The sequence below is a fragment of the Manis javanica genome, chromosome X (genome assembly GCF_040802235.1).
Source record: "Manis javanica isolate MJ-LG chromosome X, MJ_LKY, whole genome shotgun sequence".
In the NCBI taxonomy this organism is placed as follows: Eukaryota; Metazoa; Chordata; class Mammalia; order Pholidota; family Manidae; genus Manis; species Manis javanica.
The window spans coordinates 122,615,495-122,638,422 of record NC_133174.1 but is presented as its reverse complement, the minus strand read 5'-3'; the positions used below and the strand labels follow the sequence as shown (position 1 = coordinate 122,638,422).

Sequence of the window (22,928 nt, the reverse complement as noted above, 5' to 3'; positions counted from 1 at the left end):
CCTTTTTGCATTTAAAAATAGGACCCTGGTTAACCCACAGGAATCTCTAGTTGGTGGAGCTTTGGACAATTAAGCAAGTGGAGAGAAGTCCAGAGGAGAGGGGAGTATTTTTGGTAGTTGGGGGAAGGGGGTGGGGTAGGCCACCTTCCTGGAAGCTATTAAATCCCAGATGTGGGCTCTGTTCAGTGTGGTACTGCCTTGAGGGAGAGGGTGGGGGTGGGAGGAGGGTGGTTGGACTCTCTGACCTCTCAAGGTTGCCGTTAATTCTATGGGTCGGTGATTTCCAACTACTTGTCCCTGCACCCGGTTTCCTTTGCAGCACCATAGGCACCTCGTGACTTGGCTTTAACTAGGGGTTTTCAGCGGCGTGTCTTTGTGCCTATCAGCCAGGGCCCAATTTTCCCATCACAGTCCTCCCTGCAACAGTAAGCCTGGGGTTTAGCAATGGTGGCAGCTGAATATAGGCCACAGCCATACTCAGCCCAAAGGGATTTTCACAGAGAGCTCTTCAAAGTTCCTGTTCTCAGAGAGCATAAGAAAGAGGCTGTTCTGTGCCCACAGTGTGTGTGGGCTTTGTGGAGAAAAAAAAATGTGTGGCCTTATGTGAATGAAGGATGCTGTATGCAGATTTGGTGGGAAAAGCTGCAGAGTGAAATCTACTCAAGGAGCTCATAGGAGTGAATTGGTCAATTTCATGTTGGATCAACAAGCATTCCAGAGACCCTACTATGTGCCGGGCTCTGAGTTAGAAAATAAAGCAAGGTCCCTGCTATGAAGGAATTCAGTCTAATGGGGAGATAGATGTCCTGTGTAAGAGATGCCATGTTTGAGGTAAGTGAGGGTGTTGGGGAGCAGGGAGGATGCCCATGGCTCAACCAGCTGCTGATAGGGATCAAGAAAAGCTCTACAGGGGAGATGGTGTCTGAGCCTAAGAGGAGTAAGCCAAACCAAAGAGAGATGGGAAGGGCAGCTTGCAGAGGAGGAGTGACAGGGCAGACGCATGGGGGCATGAAACCATTTGATTTGTGTGAGGAACTAGGTGCAGGTTATTTATGATTATTAGCAAAAACAAGTCAGGAAGGGGGAGGGGCAAGAGATGAGGCTGGAGGGGCGGGCAGCACCCTGCACTGGGGGACAGGGCCCAGACTCCCTTGCTAAGGAGTACAGACTTTATCCTGAGGGGAGCCACTGAAGGATTTTAAGCAGGTCAGATTTGCATCTTGATTAAACTATCTGTCAATTTGCGGGAAATCATTCAAATTGCCTGGGGGATGAACTGATTAAAGAATTCCATTGAAAGGGTAGACTTGCAGATTCAGCCATAGTTAAGTGCAAGGATCTCTTTTCCCAAGAGGGTTTGTCATTAGTGTGATAATGCTTTTTCAGGGGTACCCTTAAAACAATCTACAGATAGATGCATGCATTTTTTCCGTAAAACTCAACATCATTTGGGAGGATGCGGGGTCTCGAAACAGCGCTGAAAGCAAGCAGTGTTCAAAGAGCCCTGTTGCTTCTCTCCTTTATTCCACACGGCAGTGGCCATATCAGCATAGGAAGGCAAACTGTGCTGTGATCTCTCTGTTTTGTTTAGCACAAGTCATCCGGGAAGGCGCTGTTTAACCTGAGTTGCAGCCATCTCAATCTTGCTGAGAAGGAATATTTTGGATTAGAATTCTGTAGACATTCTGGAAATAATGTAAGTTGGTTTCATTGTCAGGGTTTTTGGATCTAGAATTGCTTCTAAATGCAGTTGGCCACTGGGTACATAGGGCCCAAACCCCTGACTGAATATTTAAACTCTTGCAAAAGGACTGGATTCAAGAACGATTTTCTCTCCTCACGCCTTGTCTGTTAAAAGTCACCTCAGGTTGCCAAACACAAACCTTCCACCCCATGCTCCGCTTTTGCCATCCTGTGAACAGCTATATATGCTTTAGTTATTCTGACTTTCCAGAGGCTGGACCTCAACTTCCAGAATTAAGACTCCCAACCTCATCAATGAGTACTCAGCAGACTCTCCCTCTCTCAGGCCTCGACATCCCCAGTGTTCATCCTGCTATGTCCTGCCTTGGCATGTCAGTTATCTGGCACCGTCCCAGAAAGGCTCGCTCTATCTATTAAGCTGGCATTTGGGGGCTGTGGGATTCAAATGTGGAGCCAAATGCCTTCATTAGTCTTTGTAGCAACTAATGAGCCTTGTATGTGACACCTCTGTCATCCTACTGAGGCAGGGGAACAGTGATTCAAATGTAAACAACAGAGTTTATAGATCGACAATGTTCCACTGTCACTGGGAAAATACAAGGGGGCCGACTGAGTGTGGTGGAGGTACATCATCTCTGACATTACTGTTCTATCTTTACAAGCCTCAATAGTCTTGTTATTTGTTTCATGTTGACTTTCATGTGTTATGAAAAAAAACCAAAAGGCTGTGGTCAGTGCCATATTCTACCAATTTTTTCATTACTTTTATTACAGGTCTGGTTGGAACTTCTGAAGCCCATTACAAAGCAAGTAAAAAGTGAGTACGGAAAATCAGTTCAGGAATGTAATTCCCAGTTACAACTTGAAAATATTTCAGCAGTACCACACTATTCCTCACCTTAATGTAAGGGGAGAAAAGGGCTTTGATGGATTATTTTAATCCCTTCATATTTCCAGTGAATTTAGAAATTTAAAACATCATTTTAACTCTGCCCGAGATGAAGAGAATCATGCTGCTGGATCTGGGAGTAAATCTGAAGAACCCCGGTCATTACAGCGCTCTGATTGGCACTAGGAATGTCTCAGGCTATCACACTGCGAATCTTTAGGCATCCTTGACGTCAGTCTTCAGTGCCATTCACCTTCTGCCTGAAGATGGTTTATCCTGTCACAGACATTGTCCATTTGTTTCAGCTCATATCTGAGTGCCTATATATGTATGAGACAGTCCCTTGCCACTCCGTGTTTGACCAGCTAGTGTGCTAATTCTCAGATTTCAGGGTGTATTAGGACCCCTTGAGGTTCCTGTTAAAATGTGTATTTCTGGGCCTCCTTACCCAGGTGGGGAGCCAGCAACCTGCGTGTTCAACAAATTCCACAGATGTTTCTGATGCAGGTGGATTTCATTCACCAGTTTGAGAAACACTGTTTTACAGTGACTCCTCTGCCACCTGCTCTGTATATGTGGGTGCTTCCCACGGTTCTGTCTGTCCCCACTGTATAATGATGATCTGTCACATTATTCCAACAGCTTCCTGCTTCCCCCTAATCCATCATCGACACTATACTCCCAAAGGGAACTATTGAAAATACAAACCTGACCATGTCACTCTCCTACTTAAGATGCTTCCGTGGCTCCCTATTGACCCAAGAATAAGGTCCAAACTCATTAGCATGATCCACAAAGCACAGGACTCTGCCTGCCTTTCCTATTCTTACCTCCTCATATTCCTACCTCTCCTGACTTTGGCAAAACTAATCTGAGGTGTAGGCATCTCAGATAAAATAGAGGATACCCAACTAAACTGGAATTTCAGATAAACCAAGAATACTTTCTTTGTACAAGTATGTCTCATGTAATTGTTGTTTATCTGAAATTCATATTTAACTAGGAGGCCTGTATTTTTATTTGCTAAATCTGGCAGCCCTACTCAGGCATCAACTCCTCCAGGAAGCCTTCCTTGACTGTCTGCAAACTCTTTTCTCCCACCTGTGCTCCCCTAGTACTCAGTGCTTTTAACACTTGGTGGTACTGTAATTGCCTATCTAGATGTCTGTCTCTTCTACCAGACAATGAGTGCTTAACTGTCTTTTGATCGCCAGTATATGCCTAGTACAATGCTTGGCATATAACAGGCACTCAACAAATATTTATTTAAATGGATGGTACTAATAATGCTGCATGTATGTGTTTGCTTTTGATGCAAAGAGTTTCTTATTCGAAATGCAAGGAGGAGTGAATACAAGTAGATGTGTTTTCTTAATGTAGGTATTAAGGTACATAGAGGCATCAGTCCAGGCTGCTTCTACTTCCCTTTACGAGGTCCTTGAGCCAGGTGATACTCACCTGCGTCCAAAGCTGGTCCCTTCTCTCAGCCAGGAGAGCAGAATCCCAAGTAGCCAGTGGTATATTTTTCTACATGGGACACTTCTTAAGAGAGAATACAGTAAGTGCCAAAGAGAGGGGCAGAACTTTCCCAGTTGCTCTCCACATAGATACACAGTCTAGAAACAGCATCTTATAAATGTGAAAACTTGAAATTTGAAAGAAAAGTCTGTGGGAGGGAGTGATGGGGGGAGAAGGGGAGAGGGGAGTATGTGTGTGTGTTTGTGTGTGTGTGTAAAGACCTGTAACTGCTGTGATGGACATTTAAATAAAACTTATGGAGATATTGTGTTTTAAGATCCTAAGGAGGTTGTTTTCAAATTTATGGTGAAATTTTTCCCAGTGGACCCTGGACATCTGCGAGAAGAGCTTACAAGGTATGGTACTTACCTGTGTATCTGCTGCATGACGTTACTTAAGAATCATTCTCCATTTACCAGGAAATGGGCTTCTAGCCTTCGCTGGAAGGCTTGGCTCTTAGTCACTCCCTGGGAGATGGTGAGGAGCTGGAGACAGGCAGGGCCTGGCTGGTCCCCAAAGTGTTAATCTTCCAAAGGGTGGCAACTTCAGGGAGAAGGAGGGCTGGTGTTCTAGAAGTGGTAGCCAGCCTGGGTGCCCACTTGAGGGTTAGGCCATTAACTGCTACAGTAAGAGTGCTTGCCTTCATTGCATCTGTGTTCCAATCAGAGGGCAGCTTCACAGCACAAGTATGATGCTAGCTAATTTCCATGGATACAAAATAGTGCGCGTGCATGCATGCATGCGTGTGTGTGTCCCATAGATGGTCATGATGACATATACTTATAAAAAATTTAAAAAGTAAAAAAGTGAAAGTATAAAAACTGATTTTTATAAATTATTTATAGTGTATAATATACATTATTGATATTTTATTATAATTATTTAACAGTTATACATTATTAATACATTCACATGGTAAGAATATTTTTATACTTAGGAAAATCAAGTTTAAAATGTAAAAAGCATGAAATGTTTTAAAAAGTACTTTCATACTTACCAACAAATGCCTTTTAAAATTACAATGTAAATCTTTAAAAATACACGGTCAGCATAACACTCCCCAAAACCTTACTCTGCTTTCTAGACTTTAGACTCTTAGAGGTAGAAGGGATATAAGAGAGAATCCAGTCCAGCCCTCTTGGTTTACAAATGAGGAAAGAGGTCCTGGGAGCTAGAGTAACTTGGCCAAGATCACAGGATGCTGGCAGTTATTTCCTGAAGTGCCTCTACAGGGTTCATGGCCCATCTTCTTCGCCCCTTTGGTACAGGGGAACTTCTTTACTGAGGACTCTGCAGAAGTCACTTTCCACAAGTCAGTCACACTCTCTCCCAATTCCCTCCACATTTGTGAGTCATAGGCCACTTTCCCAGATAACCTGATATCTTGGTGTCTATATTCGTTTGCATCTGCTAACCCATTCCAGTTGAGTCTCAAACTAATCAGTTTTGAAGGAGATAAGTTTTTTCTGGAAAAAAAAAAGAATGAAAAAATCAATGTGATGATAAATGATTCATCAGCTGTTCAAAGCAAGAATTTGGTGTTTGCAGCCAGCAGATGCCTTCTTAACAGCAAGGAACGTGTCAAATGGCATGAAGTGTCCCTTCTTTCTTGCTAGGAACAAAATGAAATTCCCTTTCCCTTTAACAAGTGAGGCTGATTATTCTCATTTACATCTGTATTTGAAAGCAGGCAATGGTAAAGGTTAGACTTCCTTTATTTTTTCCTCATCGGTGCATTTAAGAATACTTAGCCATAGTTGACTTTACAAGGATGCCTTGTCGGGGGCCAATATGTGAGTTTCTGAGAGTGGTGTGCAAATATAATTTTTCTAATTGAACCATTTGTAACCCATTAGGGAAGCTTACAATTTGGAGGGTTATAGTGATGAATGCTTTTATAAATTGAATAATCACCTACTAATTTACCTGTTTTTTCTAATCTAGATTTTCATCTATCACCTGCAATTAATTTTGATTCACCACACTGCTTCAAGGCTTAATTGGTTTTTTAAAAAAGTCCGGATAGAACTTTATTTAGAGAATCACATCTTACATAGGGGAATGCCCACAGTAGATACTCAATAAATGTTTTAGTGTATAAAATAAAATATTGGAACCAATTTTGGACCATAGAAGAAAGCAGTCAGTGATAGAATCTTAATTACATACATCTTTTCAGAAATTGATTCTCCTCTGATAAGGGCCTAGAAGGATGAAGAGTGGGACAAATGCTACGCGTTTAGCAAAGCTCTGGATACCAACCTGCATTTTATGGGTCCCTGATGAACCATTGGTGGCAAAAAGGGAAGTCTGTCTTCATTCCACCCTGCGTAGAGTAATTCCATCCATACGTGTTCTGTACAAAGCACTAGACTGGGCTCAGCTGGGGGTACAAAGAGGGTGGTCCAGGCAAAGGGGCAGAAGCATGGCCTCCAGTCCTTGATTTCTGAAACACAATCTTTTGGATAGGATGGGGCCGAGTTCTGGCCACGGTTTCACTGTCTTTGGGTGGTATTACCTTGTGCAGAACACCTCATTTCTGCCTAAGTTGTGATAGCAAGTGCTCGATAGCATTTTGTGAACAGAGCAGCCCAGGCCTCCCGAGCGGGCTTATACTTGCTGAAGCTCCCTTTCTCTCTGGCTGGGCATGTGGGTTTGCTACGTGGCAGACACCAGCAGAGGATGATTGGCCAGCTCTGTCAGGATGGCTGGAGGATTTGGCCTGGGTGATTCCTCATGGCTGGGAGGCCTGCCAAAGTGCTGGGTCAACTGAGCTGTGGGCTAGTGCTGGTCTGGGGCTGAAGCAATGCCTCTGCATTACTCACCATCCCCAAAAAGGCATCTCACTGACTGGGGGCACCGTTTCTTTCATAAAACATCTTGCATCCAAGAGCAGGGAAATGTTTTTTTCCTGTTCCTGTTTCTTTCTCAAGAGATTTCCCCTAACTTCTTTGCAGGTATCTTTTTACTCTTCAAATAAAGAAGGATTTGGCTCTAGGAAGGCTTCCATGCAGTGACAACTGTACAGCACTGATGGTATCTCACATCTTACAATGTAAGTAAGCAAGTAGTGGCTTCGGGGCCTGCAAACCAGGCAGAGAACCAAGCAAAGATGCTGAGCACCCCCACTGTGCCCATCATTGTGTTAGAACTTGCAGGGGAGAGGGAGCCTGGGTAAGAGAGAAACATCATTGTCCAGGAGAAAGGGGTTGGTCACTGAGGTCCAGATTCAAAAACTGTCTCTACTACATTTTAATTGTTGTAGCCTTGGGTGAAGTTTCTCTCTTCACCTGTCTATGCCTGAGTTTCCTAGTATCTAAAATAGGGACATGAATACTTTCTTAAACAGTGGTTATGTAGATTAAAAGTAGGTGCTGACTTTCTTCTATCTCAGTCTAACCTTCTCCTCCCCACTGCCTGGGGCTTGCTGTCCAGGTGCTGGTTGGGACTAACCCAGGCATGGACTTTGCCAGGCAGGCCTCTACTCCCTCCGCTTGCCCCAGGAAACATTTCTAGTACGTGCTTTCTGTAGCATGTTGTCATGTTTGATGTGATTTCCGTGTTGCTCTTTATCATGGTTCTGGAGAACACAGCACAGTGCACAGCAGGTGGAGAGAGGCTAAGAGGGAAAAAGGCCCCAGGCGTCTATTAGAGTGTCCCATATCCGAGCAGCCAAGTAGCTGGACGAGGCTAACAATGAAGGCTGGGAGGAGGAGGCCTGGGAAACAGCAGGGCCTGCCTGGGAGGAGGTAAAACTGGACAAGCCAGGCTTCTCCTTTTTCCCTAAAGGCTGCTTGAGGCAGCCAAAGATAATATCTCTTCCAGGGTTGGGTGGACTTTCTCTACTAGAGAGGCCTTCCAAGAATAGGCAGTTCCTTACCATTCCTGCAGGATCATAGCTTCATTTTTTGTTTGTTTGTTTCACAAATTCTTTTTTGACATCTATGCCTTACCTTCCTGATGGTCCAGAACTGGTAGATTTCTGATTTCCCTGGGAACTCCAGCGTGAGGTGCTTGGATAAGTGACAGTGCCTGAATTGGTGTTTACCAAGTGACTCCTAACAGGGTTAGGTGATGACATTGCCAGGATCTCAGGAAGGCAGTGGGCAGTGTGAGCAATAGTAATCAGGGAAGGCTTATGGAGGAAGTGGCTTTGTGCTGAACCTTAAAGGACACATAGGAATTAGGTAGTGATAGGAAAAGAAAACAGCATGAAGAGAGGGTGGTGGGACAGAGGTTGCAGCTCAAGAACAGCTCAAGCATAGGGTCTGTTTAGGAGAGATGGCAGAAAGTGAAGCATCATTTTGAAGGGACTTTTAATGCTGAAGAGACTAATCTTATGTCCAGTTTTATACTTGGCTTGGTGGGGGGCATGGGGTAAGATGGATAGAGAAAACAGTGTTGGAAAACTTATGTTCCTCCATTAGCTGCCTATTAAGGGTTGGGGCTCCCTGACAGCCATGTGCTTGTGTGTGTGTGTGTGTGTGTGTGTGTGCTTGTGTGTGTGTGTGCAGAGCGGGGGTGGATGAGGGGAGCAATTTCAACCTCCATGGTTCAGCAGCATTTGGCTTTGGGCATGCCCTAGTGGCCATTTCAGGCATAGCATGGAGCACTTCAGCTTCTCTAGTTACGAGATCTTGCCGTAGAAAAAAAGTTAGTTTCCATGAGTCAGCTCTTCACAATCCACCCAAGTCAGACTATTTCACTGGATGCCAAGGCGGTGGGCGAGACAGAGCCCAACTCCTCCTCCAACTTTCCATTCATCCAATGTTTGCATTCGAAACACTCAGGAATCTTCAGGTACTTACCTTCTCACCTGCTTGAGTTTCTAGCCAGACACTCCCTTCCAGACACTTTGTACATTCCAAATGAAGCCCCCACCGCCACTTTATGAATACCCTTAGTAACTCGTCTTTGTCATTCATTCAACAAAAATTTACTGAGTACCTACGACATGCCAGGTACTATTACAGGCCCCAGGACCATAGTAGTGAACTAAACAGACAAAACTCCTCACTCTCATGGAGTTTACATTTTGGCAATGGAAGAGAATCAGACAATAGCCAAAATAAGGAAACATACAATGTATGTTAGAAAGAGATAAGTGTGTTCGAGAAAATAAAGTGTGGAAGGGGGATGAGGAGTTCTGGTGGTGGGTACTGAATTTATAAATAAAGCGGGCGGGGTAGGTAGGCTTCACTGTGAAGGTTGTAGTTGAACAAAGACTCGAAGCAGGTCAGAGAGCAAGCCATTCAGAAAACTGGTGGAAGGTTGTTCCAAGCAGAGAGAACATCCAGTGCAAAGGGCCTGAGGTGGCAATGTGCCTGGAGTGCTCAAGAAAAATTAAGCAGGCTTTGTGACTGACTGAAGCTGAGTGACAGAGGGAGAGAGTAATCATGGAGGGCCTTAAAAGCATATGAAAGACTTCAAACAGTACTCTAAACGAGGTGGGAAGCCTTGAAGCATTTTAAGCAGAGGAGTGAAATGATCTGAATTAGGTTTTAACAGGATCACGTTGGCTGCTGTGGTGAAAATAGACCTTAGGAGGCAATGGTGAAAGTATGGAGCCCAGATAAGAGGCTATTCCAGGAGCAGTAGGTTGGACTGGGCAGTGCCAGTGAAAGCAATCATAGCATTTGCTACCTTTTTTTTTTTTTTTTTTTACTGATGATACTTACTCCTTGTGTGTCGTAGGTCTCTTCTGAGATTGTGAAAGTCTTGCATGGAGAGAAAAACAAGCACAGTGTTATGTGTTTCTATATTTTCTTTAGTGTCAACATAGGGTCTTTTGCTTAATAAATGGGAAGAGTGTGTGTCTGTGTGTGTGTGTCTAGTTTAATTTTAAAAACAGATCTATTGAGCTATAATTTACATACCATAAAATTCACCCATTTAAGTCTGTAACTCAATGTCTTTTTTTTATCAGATTTACAGAGTTGTGCAACCATTACCACAATCCAGTTTTAAAACATTTCCATCATGCCAAAAAAGACTTCTTGTGCCCATTCCCAGTCGCTCTTTGTTCCCACGCTCAGCCCTAGAAACCACTAATTAACTTTCTGTTTCTATAGTTTTGCCTTTTCTGGACATTGCAATTGGAATGATGAAATATGTGGTTGTTTGCATATGGCTTTTTTACTCAGCCTAATATTTTTGAAATTCATGCATGGTCTAGCATCAATCACAGTACTTTGTTCCTTTCTATTGCTGAGTAGTATTCCATTTTATGGATATCTCACATTTTGTTTATCTAGTTACCTGGCCAAGGACATCTGGATTGTTGCCAGTTTAGCTATTATGAATAATGTTATGAACATTCATGTACAAGTCTCTGGGCACATGTTTTCATTTTTCTTGAATAGATTCCTAGGAGTGTAATTGCCTCCCCATTAAGGTAAATAAATGTTTAACATTTAAAGAAACTGGCAAACTGTTTTCCAAATTGTTACAATAAAGCCAGGAACATATGAGGTTTCCAATTTTTCCACATCTTCACCAATGGTATTTTCTATCTTTTTTATTATGGCCATTCTAGTGTGTATGAAGAAGTATCTCACTGCAAAAATAATTAGCATTTTCCTAATGACTAATGATCTTGAGTGCCTTTTCCTCTGCTAATTAATGATTCCTATGCTTCTGTTGGTAAAATGCCTATTCAAATCTTTTGCCTATTTTAAAAATGGGTTGTTGTTTTCCTATTGAATTTTAACAAATTTTTATGTATTCTGATTAAAAATCTTTTATGAGATATGTAGTTTGCAAATATTTCTCCCAACTTGTGGCTTGAGTTACCATTTCTTAATGCTGGTTTTTGGAGTGAAACAGTTTTTAATTCTCACAGAATTGCACCTTCTCAATATGTTTAGTGGATCATGTTTAGGTGTTGTGTCTAAAAACTGTTTGCCTAACCTAAGGTCACAAATATTTTCTCCAAAATTTTCTTCTAGGACTTTTATAGGTATAGCCCTTAGATTCAGTTGTATGATCCATTTTGAGGTGTTTTTTTTTCTGATATGCTTATAGGGTCTATGTTTGGTTTGCTTATAGGAATCCAATTTCATTTTTTAATATGTGGATGTCCATTTTCTCCATTTGTTAAAAAGATGATTATTTCTCCATTGACTTGTCCTGGCATCATTGTCAAAAATCAATTGACCATAAATGTAAGGGTTTATTTCTAGATTCTCAACTATGTTCCATTGATCTCTATGTCTCTATGCCATTATCACACTATCTTGTTTATTTAGCTTTGTATTAGCTTTGAAATAGGTAAGTGCACACTTTTAACTTTGTTCTTCTTTCTCAAAATTGTTTTGGTTCTTCTGTGTCCTGTCATTTCCATATAAATTTTAAAATCACTTGTCAATTTCTACAAATAAACTTGTTGGGAATTGCATTGAATTTATAGATCAATTTTGGCAGAATTATCATCTTAACAATATTGAGTCTTCTGATCCAAGAACCTAAAATGTTTCCCCATTCGTATAGATCTTTAAAAAAATCTCCGCAGCAATGGTTTATAATTCCCAAGACTTATCTACAAGGCTTACACATCTTTTGTTAAATTTATTCCTGTTTTATTCTTTTTAGATGCTATTGTAAATCAAATTTTCTTAATTTCACTTTTGGAGTGTTCATTGCTAGTATATGTGTAGGCAATTATTTTTTGTATATTGATCTACCTTGTTACCTTGTTCAACTCATATATTACTTCTGGTAGATTTTTGTGGATTCCTTAGGATTTCCTACACACAGGGCCATGTTGACTACATGTAAAGACAGTTTTCTTTCTTCTTTTTCAGTGCAGATTCTTTATATTTCTTCTTGTTGCCTCACTGCACTGACTAAATCACCAGTACAATGTTGCACAAAGGTGGCAAGTGCAGACATCCTTGTTTTGCTCCTGGTCTTGGGGGAAAGCATTCATTTCTGACCATTTAGAACAATTATGTTAGCTGTGGGTTTTTCATAGATAACCTTTGTCAGGTTGAAGAAGTTCCCTTCTAGTCCTTGTTTGTTGAATTTTTCTGCCATGAATTGGAGTGCTTTTCTTCATCTATTGAAATGATGCTTTCTTTTGTCCTTTATTCTATCAACCTAGTATATTACACTAATTAATCTTCTCATGTCAAACTGATCTTGCAATACTGGGATAAATCTCACTTGGTCATGATGTATAATCCTTTTTATGTGTTGCTGGATTCAGTTTACTAGTATTTTGTTGAGGATTTTTGCTGCTGTGTTCATGAGGTGGCTTGCCTCCTCTGTATTCTTTTTTTTTTCTTTTTCTTGGGATGCGTTTGTCTGGTTTTGGTATCAGAGTAATACTAACCTCATAGAGTGAGTTGGTAAGTATTCCTTCCTCTCTTTTCTGGAAGAGTTTGTGAAAAATTGGTAGTTATATCTTCTTTGAATATTTGATAGAATTTATCTGTAAAACCCTATAGGTCTGATTGAGTTTTAATGAGATTTGTGCACTTAACAATTTTGGCAAAAATAAATAAATGAAAGAGTGGTTTGGAAAAGCCAGAATGTTTTCTAAAATGATTCACCTACTAGGGACTCCAGAGAGGTGGGGTTTTCCTAGATCCCCAATGCCCAGATGACTAATGGCGATGACTGGCTTGCATTGTAGTTGGCATTTATATTCTCCTTTGTTGGTACTGTGCAACCAGGGTGGAATGACGTTAGGGTGCTGTATTAGTTTGCTAGGGCTGACGTAACAAAATATTACAGACTAGGTGGCTTAACAACAGGAATTCATTTCCTCCCAGTTCTGGTAGCTAAAAGTTCAAGACTGAAGTGTCAGAAGTTTGGGTTTCTTTTGCAGCCTCTCTCTTTGGCTTGCAGATTGCTACCCTCCTGGAACGTCCTCACCTGGTCTTTCCTCTGTGTGCCGGCATTCCTGGAGCTTCTCTGTGTGTCCAAATCTCTTCTTACAAGGACACCAGTCAGATTGAATTAGGGCCCACCGCACTGCGTCACTGTAACTTACTCACCCCTTTAGGAGCCCTGTCTCTAAATCCAGTCACATTCGGAGGTCCTGAGGGTTAGGACATCAACACATGATTTTGAGAGGGGAGGTGCACAAATTAACCTGTAACAGGGACTCATCAGAAGTAGAAGAGATCATAAGCAGAATGTGAGAGAAGAAACTAACAAAATATCCATCTGTGACCCTGGAGCCTTTAAGACCTATGCTATCTGTGACTTACCATACTGAGACTTCATAGCAACCCACTGCTCCTGACTTGAAAAAGAACCAGTTAGTTTCTCCCCCCCCCAATCCAAAAACATAAATATACATGAAGCATGGGGTGGGAGGCATAGGGCTGCCCTGGCTGCAAAGAAAGGGCTGCTTGGGAGAAGCCTGAGGGTCTGCTGAGGGCTCCATTGCTTCACTACTCCATGGTAATGTGAAAAATGTCATTTTTCTGTCATGCAGCAGAACTGGGAGACTTTCATGAAGAAGCAGATAGGAAACATCTGGCGCAGACTCAATACATACCAAACCAGGACTGTTTGGAGAGCAAGATCATGCACTTTCATCAAAAGCACATGTAAGTTCTTTAAGTGTCACCTGCTTCCACCAGCAGGGAACTTTAAAGCTGGCCACAGACTCTTAAATGCAAGCCCTTAAGTCAGAAAAGCTGCAAGCTAAAGAAAACACTGAACTCCTCATGGAGCTCTCAGGGTGGAGGTGTCATTCTTGCTGCATTTATTAGGTTCATAAATTCTCTCCCCTTGCAGTGGCAGAAGCCCAGCTGAATCTGATGTTCTGCTACTGGATATAGCGAGGAAGCTGGATATGTATGGCATCAGACCTCACCCTGCCAGTGATGGTGAAGGGACTCAGATCCACCTGGCTGTTGCTCACATGGGAGTACTGGTGTTACGGGTAACAACTCTTTAAACACCTTCCTTCGGTCTTGGAGGTTATTTTGGCTCCAACTTGGGTGGCCATTCCCACCCCGTGGCCTTACTGTCAGTCAGAAAGGAAGGTGGTGCCTGGAAATGTTTAGGGCAAGTCCCATCCCCTCAGCACACTTTGCTTCCATTTGCAGTTTATATCTGCCTGTTTTGATTCTGAGGAGCTCACACATTAGATCAGGTCAGCATGGTGGAGAGACGAAGTCAAGAGATCTTTGGCATTTTTAGACCTTAAGTAAGAATATAGATTTTGGCATCCTAAAAGCTTAGGCTGCGACATAAAGTGCATCCCCTCTGTCCAAATCCACCAGAAACAACCAGAAGGGGCCAAAATGTAGTGTTCTTATTTAGTTATTGGTTTCACTGGAGGTGCCTGGTGCCAGTTGGCAGGGAATTAGTGCCCAACCCTGCCAGGAATTATTGCTGTTTTCAGGCTCATCCTTTCCCCAAGACTTTGTTTTCCAGGTTAGAAACCAACTCAGGCTCTCTGGCCCTCCATCATCATTAATTCTTACTCCAAGGTACTTGGCCAGAGGCTATTTTTTCTGCAGTTTTTCAGTCCGCTTGCCTAACCTTCAAAATGATAGTCAGATACCTAGGCAGGTTTGGGAATGAATCACTTGTGAGAGAGGAAGGGTTACCTCAGACTCATTGACCCCCAGGACTGAGCATTGAAGTAAGTCACACAGCAAGTCAGGTACAGACTTGGCTAGAAGAGTCTTGGCCTTCTCATTTATTTGGTTGTAAACTTTACAGCATGAGAGTCACGCTGATGAGCAAAAGATCCAATGGACCACAGGCATGCCTGTTCACGCAGGAGGGAATTGTTCCCCATTCCATTCTAACCCTGGATCCTTGCCATTTCCTACTGTACGGGAGAAGGGGGGAAGGGAAGGGAGCAAGGCCACCATGTTAGGTGTGAGCTCATTCAGTATGAATACTTCTGTGAACAGTTGGGAACAATATAGATGGTCTCTTTTGTCCTACCCCAAATCCAGTCAAAGAGTACTTATGTATCAAGGGCCCTCTACATGTTCTTCATTGTATTATTCTTTCCGTTAAAAAAAAAAACCCAGCTTTATTGAGATATAATTTGCATGCCCTAAAATTCATCTGTTCTCACTATACAATTCAATGGGGGTTCTGAGTATATTCACAGAGTTGGGTAGTAATCTACTCATTTATCCTTGTCTCAGTATATTTATTGCACATCCACTCTGTGCTAGGCACTAGAGCTACAGACATCAACTGGAATGATCCAGACTTCATGGAACTTGTACTTTAATAAGGGGAAGACAGACAATTAAACAAATAATTATAAACAAATGTGATGCACTGTGTGCTACAAGTATGGAGTGTTAAGGTAACACATGTGAAAGGGGCTTCACATTTAAGCTAACAACTGAGGGAGGTATCCAAACCTAAGGGATAGAGCTGGCAGACGAGGGACAGTGTTTCGGAGAAAGGGCACACAGACAAAGTCCCTGAGGATAAAGGATAGTATAATCAAGGGACTAACTTTAAGCATGACACATGGCTCCTGTCATTAAGATACTCATGATTTATTTGGAGAGACCAGAGAAATAGTGATCAATATCAGACCGTAAGCAATCGAAAGCTAGTCTATCATATTTATTTGTAGTTGCACAAGTACACAACAAACAAATCTAGCTACCTGTAGAGAATGGGTAGATGGGGATAGAGATAGGAGTGACAGTGGTGGAGTGAGACTTCTCAGTATATGTATTTGTCTATACCTTTTATTTTTGGACCATGTGAACAAACGCCAGCCAACCAACCAACCGACCAACCAAAAGAGCTAAACTGTTCGGGCAAATCCAGGAAAGACAGAGGGGCTTGGAGGAGGTGGACATGGGTGGATGTTTCAGTGATTACATAGAGTATCTTAGAGGAGTTGCTGCCAGAGCTGGCAAGATTTGGCAATGGGAAAGGCATTCTGGGTAAAGAGAATGATGAGAGCCATGAGAGGGAAGGTAGATAGTTGGGTGGAAGGGTGTTTTCTGAAAGTAGTGGGCTACAGGGTGGATATTCAATATAGCTGGGCAAGAAACTCCAGCCAGAAGAGTTTAGACTGGATGGTGCAACCAGTGAAGAGCTATTGAAGGTGTTTGAGTCAATGGGGTGGCAGGATAAATAGGACTTTTTAAAAAAACAGCTGAATCTGGAAACATGGGAAAGGGGTGAGATTAGAGAAGCTATTGCAGTAATCTTTTTCTACTACAACCTCCCTCTCCTGATTAGAGACCTTTCCTAGACGTACCCTTACTCGCTTGCATTTCGGAGGAGCCTTGTGTCCCACCTAGAATGCTTTCTTTGGCTATAGCTTCTACCTGGCATGACAGCATCAGTCTGTGCAAGGGACAAATCAAGGGTAGTCCTGTTCATCACCCACGAAGTGCATCTTTTAACAGGTTTGCATTGCCTTACAAATCAACTTGTGATGTCATTCATCCTGAAATCTGCCATATGTTTCATTATAGGGAAACACAAAGATCAATACTTTCAACTGGGCGAAAATCCGCAAGTTGAGTTTTAAGAGAAAGCATTTTCTCATCAAACTTCACGCCAACATCTTGGTCAGTAGCTTTCTAATCAATTCTTCTATTTCCTGGTCACCCCGGATTGTTTGGTTGTTTCTGCAAATGGTTTGAAGGTGACTGGTGAAATCTGGCTGGCTCTGGGGGGTGGTGTGCTCCTCCTTTTGCCTCTTCATAAATAAACCAGAGCTTTAGCTGTATTTTTACTAAAGGCAAAACACTAAGAAACCCTACTGGGAAGTCAGAATGAATATAGCAATTAGAAAATGCGGTGGTTGGGATGAAAGACAAGTCACCTTAGAAACTGTTTCTCAGGAATTCGATGAATCAAATGGAAGTGACCAGATTTAGGTCTATGGACATACTCATTCTATGTTATCTGCTCCATCTCATAAATTATTTTCATCTTTCCTTAAGCAATCATAATTGAGTACCTACTACATGCTGAATAATTGAACACATACTATATGATAACTGAATATTTGCCAAAGCAGGTGGGTAGGTATATATTATGCCAAAGAAGCAATGATTAGTTAAGGCTGTACTGTACAGGGTAAGACAAAGGTGGTAGAAAGGACATTTATTATGATTCTAAAGGAAATGAAAAATATGTATCAACTAATATTTTGACCTACAGAAGATTCAGTGATTTGGGCTTCACTCTCTGGATTGTAGCCTTACATAAAAGTGTTCATTTGAGCAGTTCAGGTGACTGTACCCAGTGTGAAGCTTGTGGAGAGTCCCAGGGCTGCATATAAGAACGTGGAAAGGAATGACGGGACAGGGGGAGCAGACTGGATTGGTGGTACTGCTGGAAACAGGGCTGCATGTATGCAGGGGCAAACGGGGGTATACAGTGAGTTGGGGGTGGGGAAACTTGAACCTTAGGTCTGGAAGGCTATGCTCCCCTAAAGCAACTTAGAATATGCTGAGTAATGCAAAGCATCATAAAGCAAGATAGCATAGAGAGGAAGAAGTATTTCTAGCTGGTATGGTAGAAAGTCTCACATACATGTAATCATCCTACAAGACCTACCATCTGTAAGGAAATCTCCACCTTCCTTCCCTTCCTGTTGGTCATTTATGACTTCCTGTCACCTTGAAAGGATGTCCTTTGATGTTCTTTTTAGCTGAATTTACAACTTCATAAAACTGTTCCTGGCAGAGAAGTGAGGGTGGGGGGCTGGGGAAGGCGTTTGAGATGAGGGGGGTGTGCAAAGCCAAGATTTGCTTCTTTGAAGGCTCTGTTTTTGAGCAGTGGCCCTGTCTGTTCCTCGGAAGGTTGCCAATTATTTGGTTTCAGTAACTGTGAAGCCTGTAGGGAGCCAAGTGAAAAATCAGAGGCTGTGTGGGTACCTGCACCAATGGTTCGGGAGGCATTGGGATTTCAAGGTCTTTGTTGTTCTTGGAGGATGTTTTGCTTGATGGAACTTGGTTTACACAGGTGTTGTGCAAGGACACCTTGGAGTTCACCATGGCCAGCCGAGATGCCTGCAAGGCTTTCTGGAAGACTTGTGTGGAGTACCATGCTTTTTTCAGACTTTCTGAAGAGCCCAAATCAAAGCCCAAAACCCTACTCTGCAGCAAGGGTTCCAGTTTCCGCTATAGGTAATTAAATATTGTACACAGGCAAACTATACACACAACTGCTTTTCAATAACATGGAAGGCAGTAGGCGGAGCTTGAATTTTCGAAGCAATAAAGAATTGATTTCAATCACTTAGAGGATGATACCCTTTACTATTTGTTCTTTGTGTGACACATTAGTCAGTATTTCCTAACTGGGAGGCAAGTGCCCCACTTAAGGGGTTAGGTCCCAATCTCTGCAAGGATAGCAAGGATAGGGGACATACACAGTTTGAGAAAACATGTTCAGTGAGCTGATTGTTTTCCTTATATGCAATTTTAATGTAAGCCATGGAAAGAAAAACTCACAAACATCCTTTTGGTGGTAGTTAGGGCAAAAGATAGTGAGAAAAAGCACTAGAAAGACTAAGATTCAAAAGGCTGAGCATATGTGACAATAGAGGACCCTTACTATAGGTAACACCTTGGAGAAATAGAAGCAAAGTCAAAATAAGATCTTGTTTTTATTTGAACACACCAGCCTAGAGAGTCTTTGGAAGAAGCTTTCTAAACTCCTAGTTAAAATTTAAAAAATTCTAATTGAATGCTCCCCCTAAGGGATTTTTCAAATAGTGGAAGTGTGCCCCAGTGAGAACTGAAATTTTTTTTTTAATGAACATATTTTTGATGGACTCTCTCCAAAATGTATTCTACAAATCCCTGCCTTCTTAACAGATGATACTGGGCATATTTTGCCCTTTTCTTAATGACCTGCATTATTATAAGCATCACTTATTATTCTTTGCAGGCAGCTGTAGTGCACTGATGGCCTAGGGCGGGGGAGGCATGTCAGACCCTGCACCTCAGTGATAAATGACCCAGACTTTTTGGTTTTATTATTCTTGTGATTTCTTTTTTTGGCTCTTGTTTCTCCCAGCAGTCAGCTGGCTTTCTTTGCTAGTATATGTCTGACTGAAGCAACCCTCTTCTACTATTTAGTTAGCTGTTTTTCTTCTGTTATGGATTGGAAAACCAGATAGCCTCATTAGAAATTGTGTATGAATTTGGAGATACGGAAGACCTTTAAAGGAAAGTATATCAGTTTCCAAGGCCATATTTTTTAAACTGTTACATAGCCCTGTTCAGAGGCTTTTAAGCCATTTCTGGGTTCTGACTAATTGAGGTTGCTCTATGCCCGACCCCTGGGGAAGTGTGTACTTTCATTAATGTTGATGGTCAAAGACTCATGACATATGTCATTCACCCAGACTCTTGATTTCAACAATAAATAAGGCTTTTGACTTTTAGTAGCCTACCAACTTATGACTAGAACTGATAATATGTTTATCTTGTTCTTATAATAGCGGAAGAACCCAAAGACAACTTTTAGAATATGGGAAAAAAGGAAGGTTGAAGAGCTTGCCATTTGAAAGGTATATGGTTTTGTTTCTCTCTCTCTCATGTTGATTTTAAGTTGAATGTAGAGACGTATATGAATTCTGTATTCACATGAAGACCATTTTAATTCCTTCTCTGGGGATTTCAGGAAACAATACCCATCTCAGTACCATGAACGGCAGTGCAGGTCCTCACCAGACCTCCTCTCCGATGTGTCAAGACAAGTAAGGGTTCCAAAAATTCCTTCTTCTTTAGGTAAATGTATTGCATCCACATTTCAAATGCTTCCAAGGATTGATGCTGCCAGCATCTCCCAGTGTGTAAAAGGGTTCCTCTGTTTGAGTAGGTTAGCCTCCTGGGGAGGTCTGTCAGCTTAGTCTTTCCAGCCAATAGAATACCATTTAGTAAACTACCACTGGTGTGTACCTTATAGACTGGAAGGATCTGGCACATGTTTAAATTGCAACATGTATTGCCAACATCTTGCAGAATGCAGATTCAAATGAATTTCTATGGCTTTGTATTTTTAAAACTGAAAGCTCTGCTTTTTTAAGTATGAAAATCTTAAGGCTTAGAGGAACCTGTAAGATCTTGGGGTAATGTTTTTAAGTACTTTTGCTGTGTAGTTTTGTAACTTGAGAACAAACGGCTGTTCTCCTTGAACTGTGAGATGATGCCTTTATTTGAATTTTATGTTATGAACCATGTTAATTAGTTTTCTTTTGCTTTCCGTAAAATAAAAATTTTTATATGTCTCATAAACATGCATGGCTCCAAGTCACAGGCAGTTTTTAACTGAAAGGCGTCACAGAGGTATAATGCTGGAAAGTACCATCTAATACATGACCTTCTCATGCCATTCGCAGCCCTCCTCCCCATCGTTTTACAAAAAATAGGGAGGAGGCTAGATCAGGGAGATTAGACTTGCCTACGGTCACACAGCAAGTCGAAGGCAGAGCCGAGACTAGAAGGCAGAGCTCCTGGCTCATTGATAGCTACTAAAGCATACTGCTTGAAGTACAATGCTGGCTGAAGTACATAGAGAACTCGGAGGCTCGGAGTTGACTGGCACCGAGAAAGGATAGTGCCTTGAGTATATTTTAGTACATGAATTGGGATATGATGCAAGTCATTACCTTTCCTGTATATATTTACCAATCCTGGAATGGAACATGGATTTTAATGTCTTGGTGAAAAACTACCTTTGCAAAATTCAAGGCTAATGTAGATCCCTGCCCTTACCCCAACCAAATGGCTTTTTCCTCCATTCACCAACATGCTCTTTCTCTTAAGGTGGAAGACTTGAGACTAGCATATGGCAGTGGGTACTACCGAAATGTGAATGGAGTGCACGCGTCGGAGCCTGTGCTAGACAGCAGGAGGAGAAACTCTGCAGTGGAGGTGACGTTCGCAGCTGAGCTGGAGTGTTCCAAACCAGAGGCAGATCCCATACTGTTACATCAGTCCCAGAGCAGTTCCTCTTTCCCTTTTATTTATACAGACCCTGTCTTTAACACTGACCCTGACCCTGACACTGACCCCAGAGACTTCTTTGAGGAAAGGAGCCCTCTAAGCTCCTTCCAAACAAGCTGTAAGTTTGCTGACAATCACATGAGCACATCTTCTGGCCTTACAAGCAAAGTGAGTCCAGCAAGGCAGCTGACTTACACAGATGTGCCCTATATTCCTTGTACTGGTCAACAGGTTGATATCATGCCCCCTCAAGTCTTTTTTTATGTAGACAGACCACCCCAGGTTCCCAGACAGTCTCCAATCATTACAGAGGAAAGAGAAAGGCCAGACACCTGTCTAGAGCCCACTGCAAAGAAGCTAGCCAAAAGAAGCCCAAGAAATATCAGAATGAAGAGCTTTCAGCAAGACTTTCAAGAACTCCAAGAGGCTATGGCCAGGACTAGTGGTAGGCGCAACCTCAATGTAGATCTAGAAGACGAAGACCCAAATTTAGAAGATCCATTTGCATATAATATTCAAAAACAAACCCCTAAACGTTCCCAGAGCCAGTCAGACATGAAAACTATCCGTTTTCCTTTTGGATCAGAATTTAGACCTTTAGGCCCTTGTCCTGCTCTGAGTCGTAAAGCTGATCTGTTTACATACATGTTTGCAGAGCAGGAGTTCCCACGAGTTCTAATGGATCAGGGAGCAGCAGAAAGGTATGTGGCTAGTGAATCTAGTGATTCTGAATCAGAGATTCTTAAACCAGACTACTATTCTTTGTACGGCAAAGGAATAAGGTCGCCTGTGGCCAGAATCCGCTTGTCTTCTGGTAGTCTACAGCTAGATGAAGAAGATGAAGATGTTTCTTTCAATGCACCAGCTGCTGAAGACAGGACTTTGCTAAAACCATGTAATTACTTTCTAGCTTAAAAGTGTGAACACCATGAACATTTCTGGGCCAGGTCTATGTTACCAACTTAGGTAAGAAATAAGGAACCTTCTGCATAAACCATTTTCTTAGTCACTGTTCATTGGCATTAAGCGAATTTTCTAAGTTTGGGCATGTAGCCTTTTTTATAAAAAAGATCCAGCTGCTGCCTCATTCCTCAAGCTCCATTCTTCAGTTCCCTCTGAGGGCTCTGAAATATGCTGTCTCCACACCAGCACTGTGGTGGGAGAGGTGGGATTCGTCATCTCCATTGTACAGTTCCTCATAGACATTATCAATGAAAGTCAGGTTCTTCAATACTGAAGAATGGTGACTGCATGGGTTGGCTTCTAGAATTGGCTTCTAGTGTCATTTAGTGATTTAGTCGATTGTGACTGTGTCGGTCATTTTGTTCTTATATAATACTATGACTAAAGGTTCCAGTAAAAATGGTCTTGTTGTCTGTTAAGGACTCCAATTTTTATAACATATAGTATGGGGAGCATGGTCCTCCTATCCCTCAGGAACAAGATGGTAGTGTTAGCCTCTCATCAGAACACAAGCTTAAAATTCATCTAGGACCTGGAAGAATTCTAAATCTCAGAAATTCACAAATTAATCAATTTCTAAAGCCAGACATATGCCTGTTGAGGATATTATGATCCTCAATATGTTGAGGATATTTACTCTTAACTGTTATATGTAGTGAAAGATAAGTTAACATGTTGGTTTATCTATTCTCTCCTGTAAGAATTTATTTTTTTTCCATATCTTGTTGCATGTATGTAAGCAAGGAAAAGAGATGAACAGCATTTTAATAAAAAGTGATGGAAATCCATTTATCTAAAAAAAAGTTGTAAGTATGATCTTCCTTTTGTTCTAATCAATATCAGAACTGATTGGTTCTATCCTATTACTAAGGGAAGGGACAGTTAACTGGAGAATAAGAAAAAAGGAGAAGGCCGGTGAAACTGTATAG

The 22,928-nt window shown here is 41.9% G+C and overlaps 1 protein-coding gene across 2 annotated transcripts; it reads left to right on the top strand.

Annotated features, from left to right (window-relative positions):
- The first annotated feature begins 426 nt into the window (after positions 1–426).
- Positions 427–22,791, top strand: FRMD7 (FERM domain containing 7). Of its 2 annotated transcripts, none has more exons than XM_017657851.3 (12): positions 427–831; positions 1,592–1,696; positions 2,479–2,521; positions 4,389–4,467; positions 7,069–7,166; positions 13,557–13,671; positions 13,862–14,009; positions 16,543–16,638; positions 18,044–18,207; positions 19,530–19,598; positions 19,712–19,787; positions 20,857–22,791. In XM_017657851.3, the coding sequence occupies exons 1-12, from the start codon at positions 802–804 to the stop codon at positions 21,949–21,951; spliced, it is 2,118 nt and encodes a 705-aa protein (XP_017513340.3). In that variant the 5' UTR covers positions 427–801; the 3' UTR covers positions 21,952–22,791. The 2 variants fall into 2 exon arrangements, with proteins under 2 accessions (XP_017513340.3, XP_017513342.3); XM_017657853.3 differs by lacking the exon at positions 427–831 and adding an exon at positions 1,141–1,206.
- Positions 22,792–22,928: the final 137 nt, after the last annotated feature.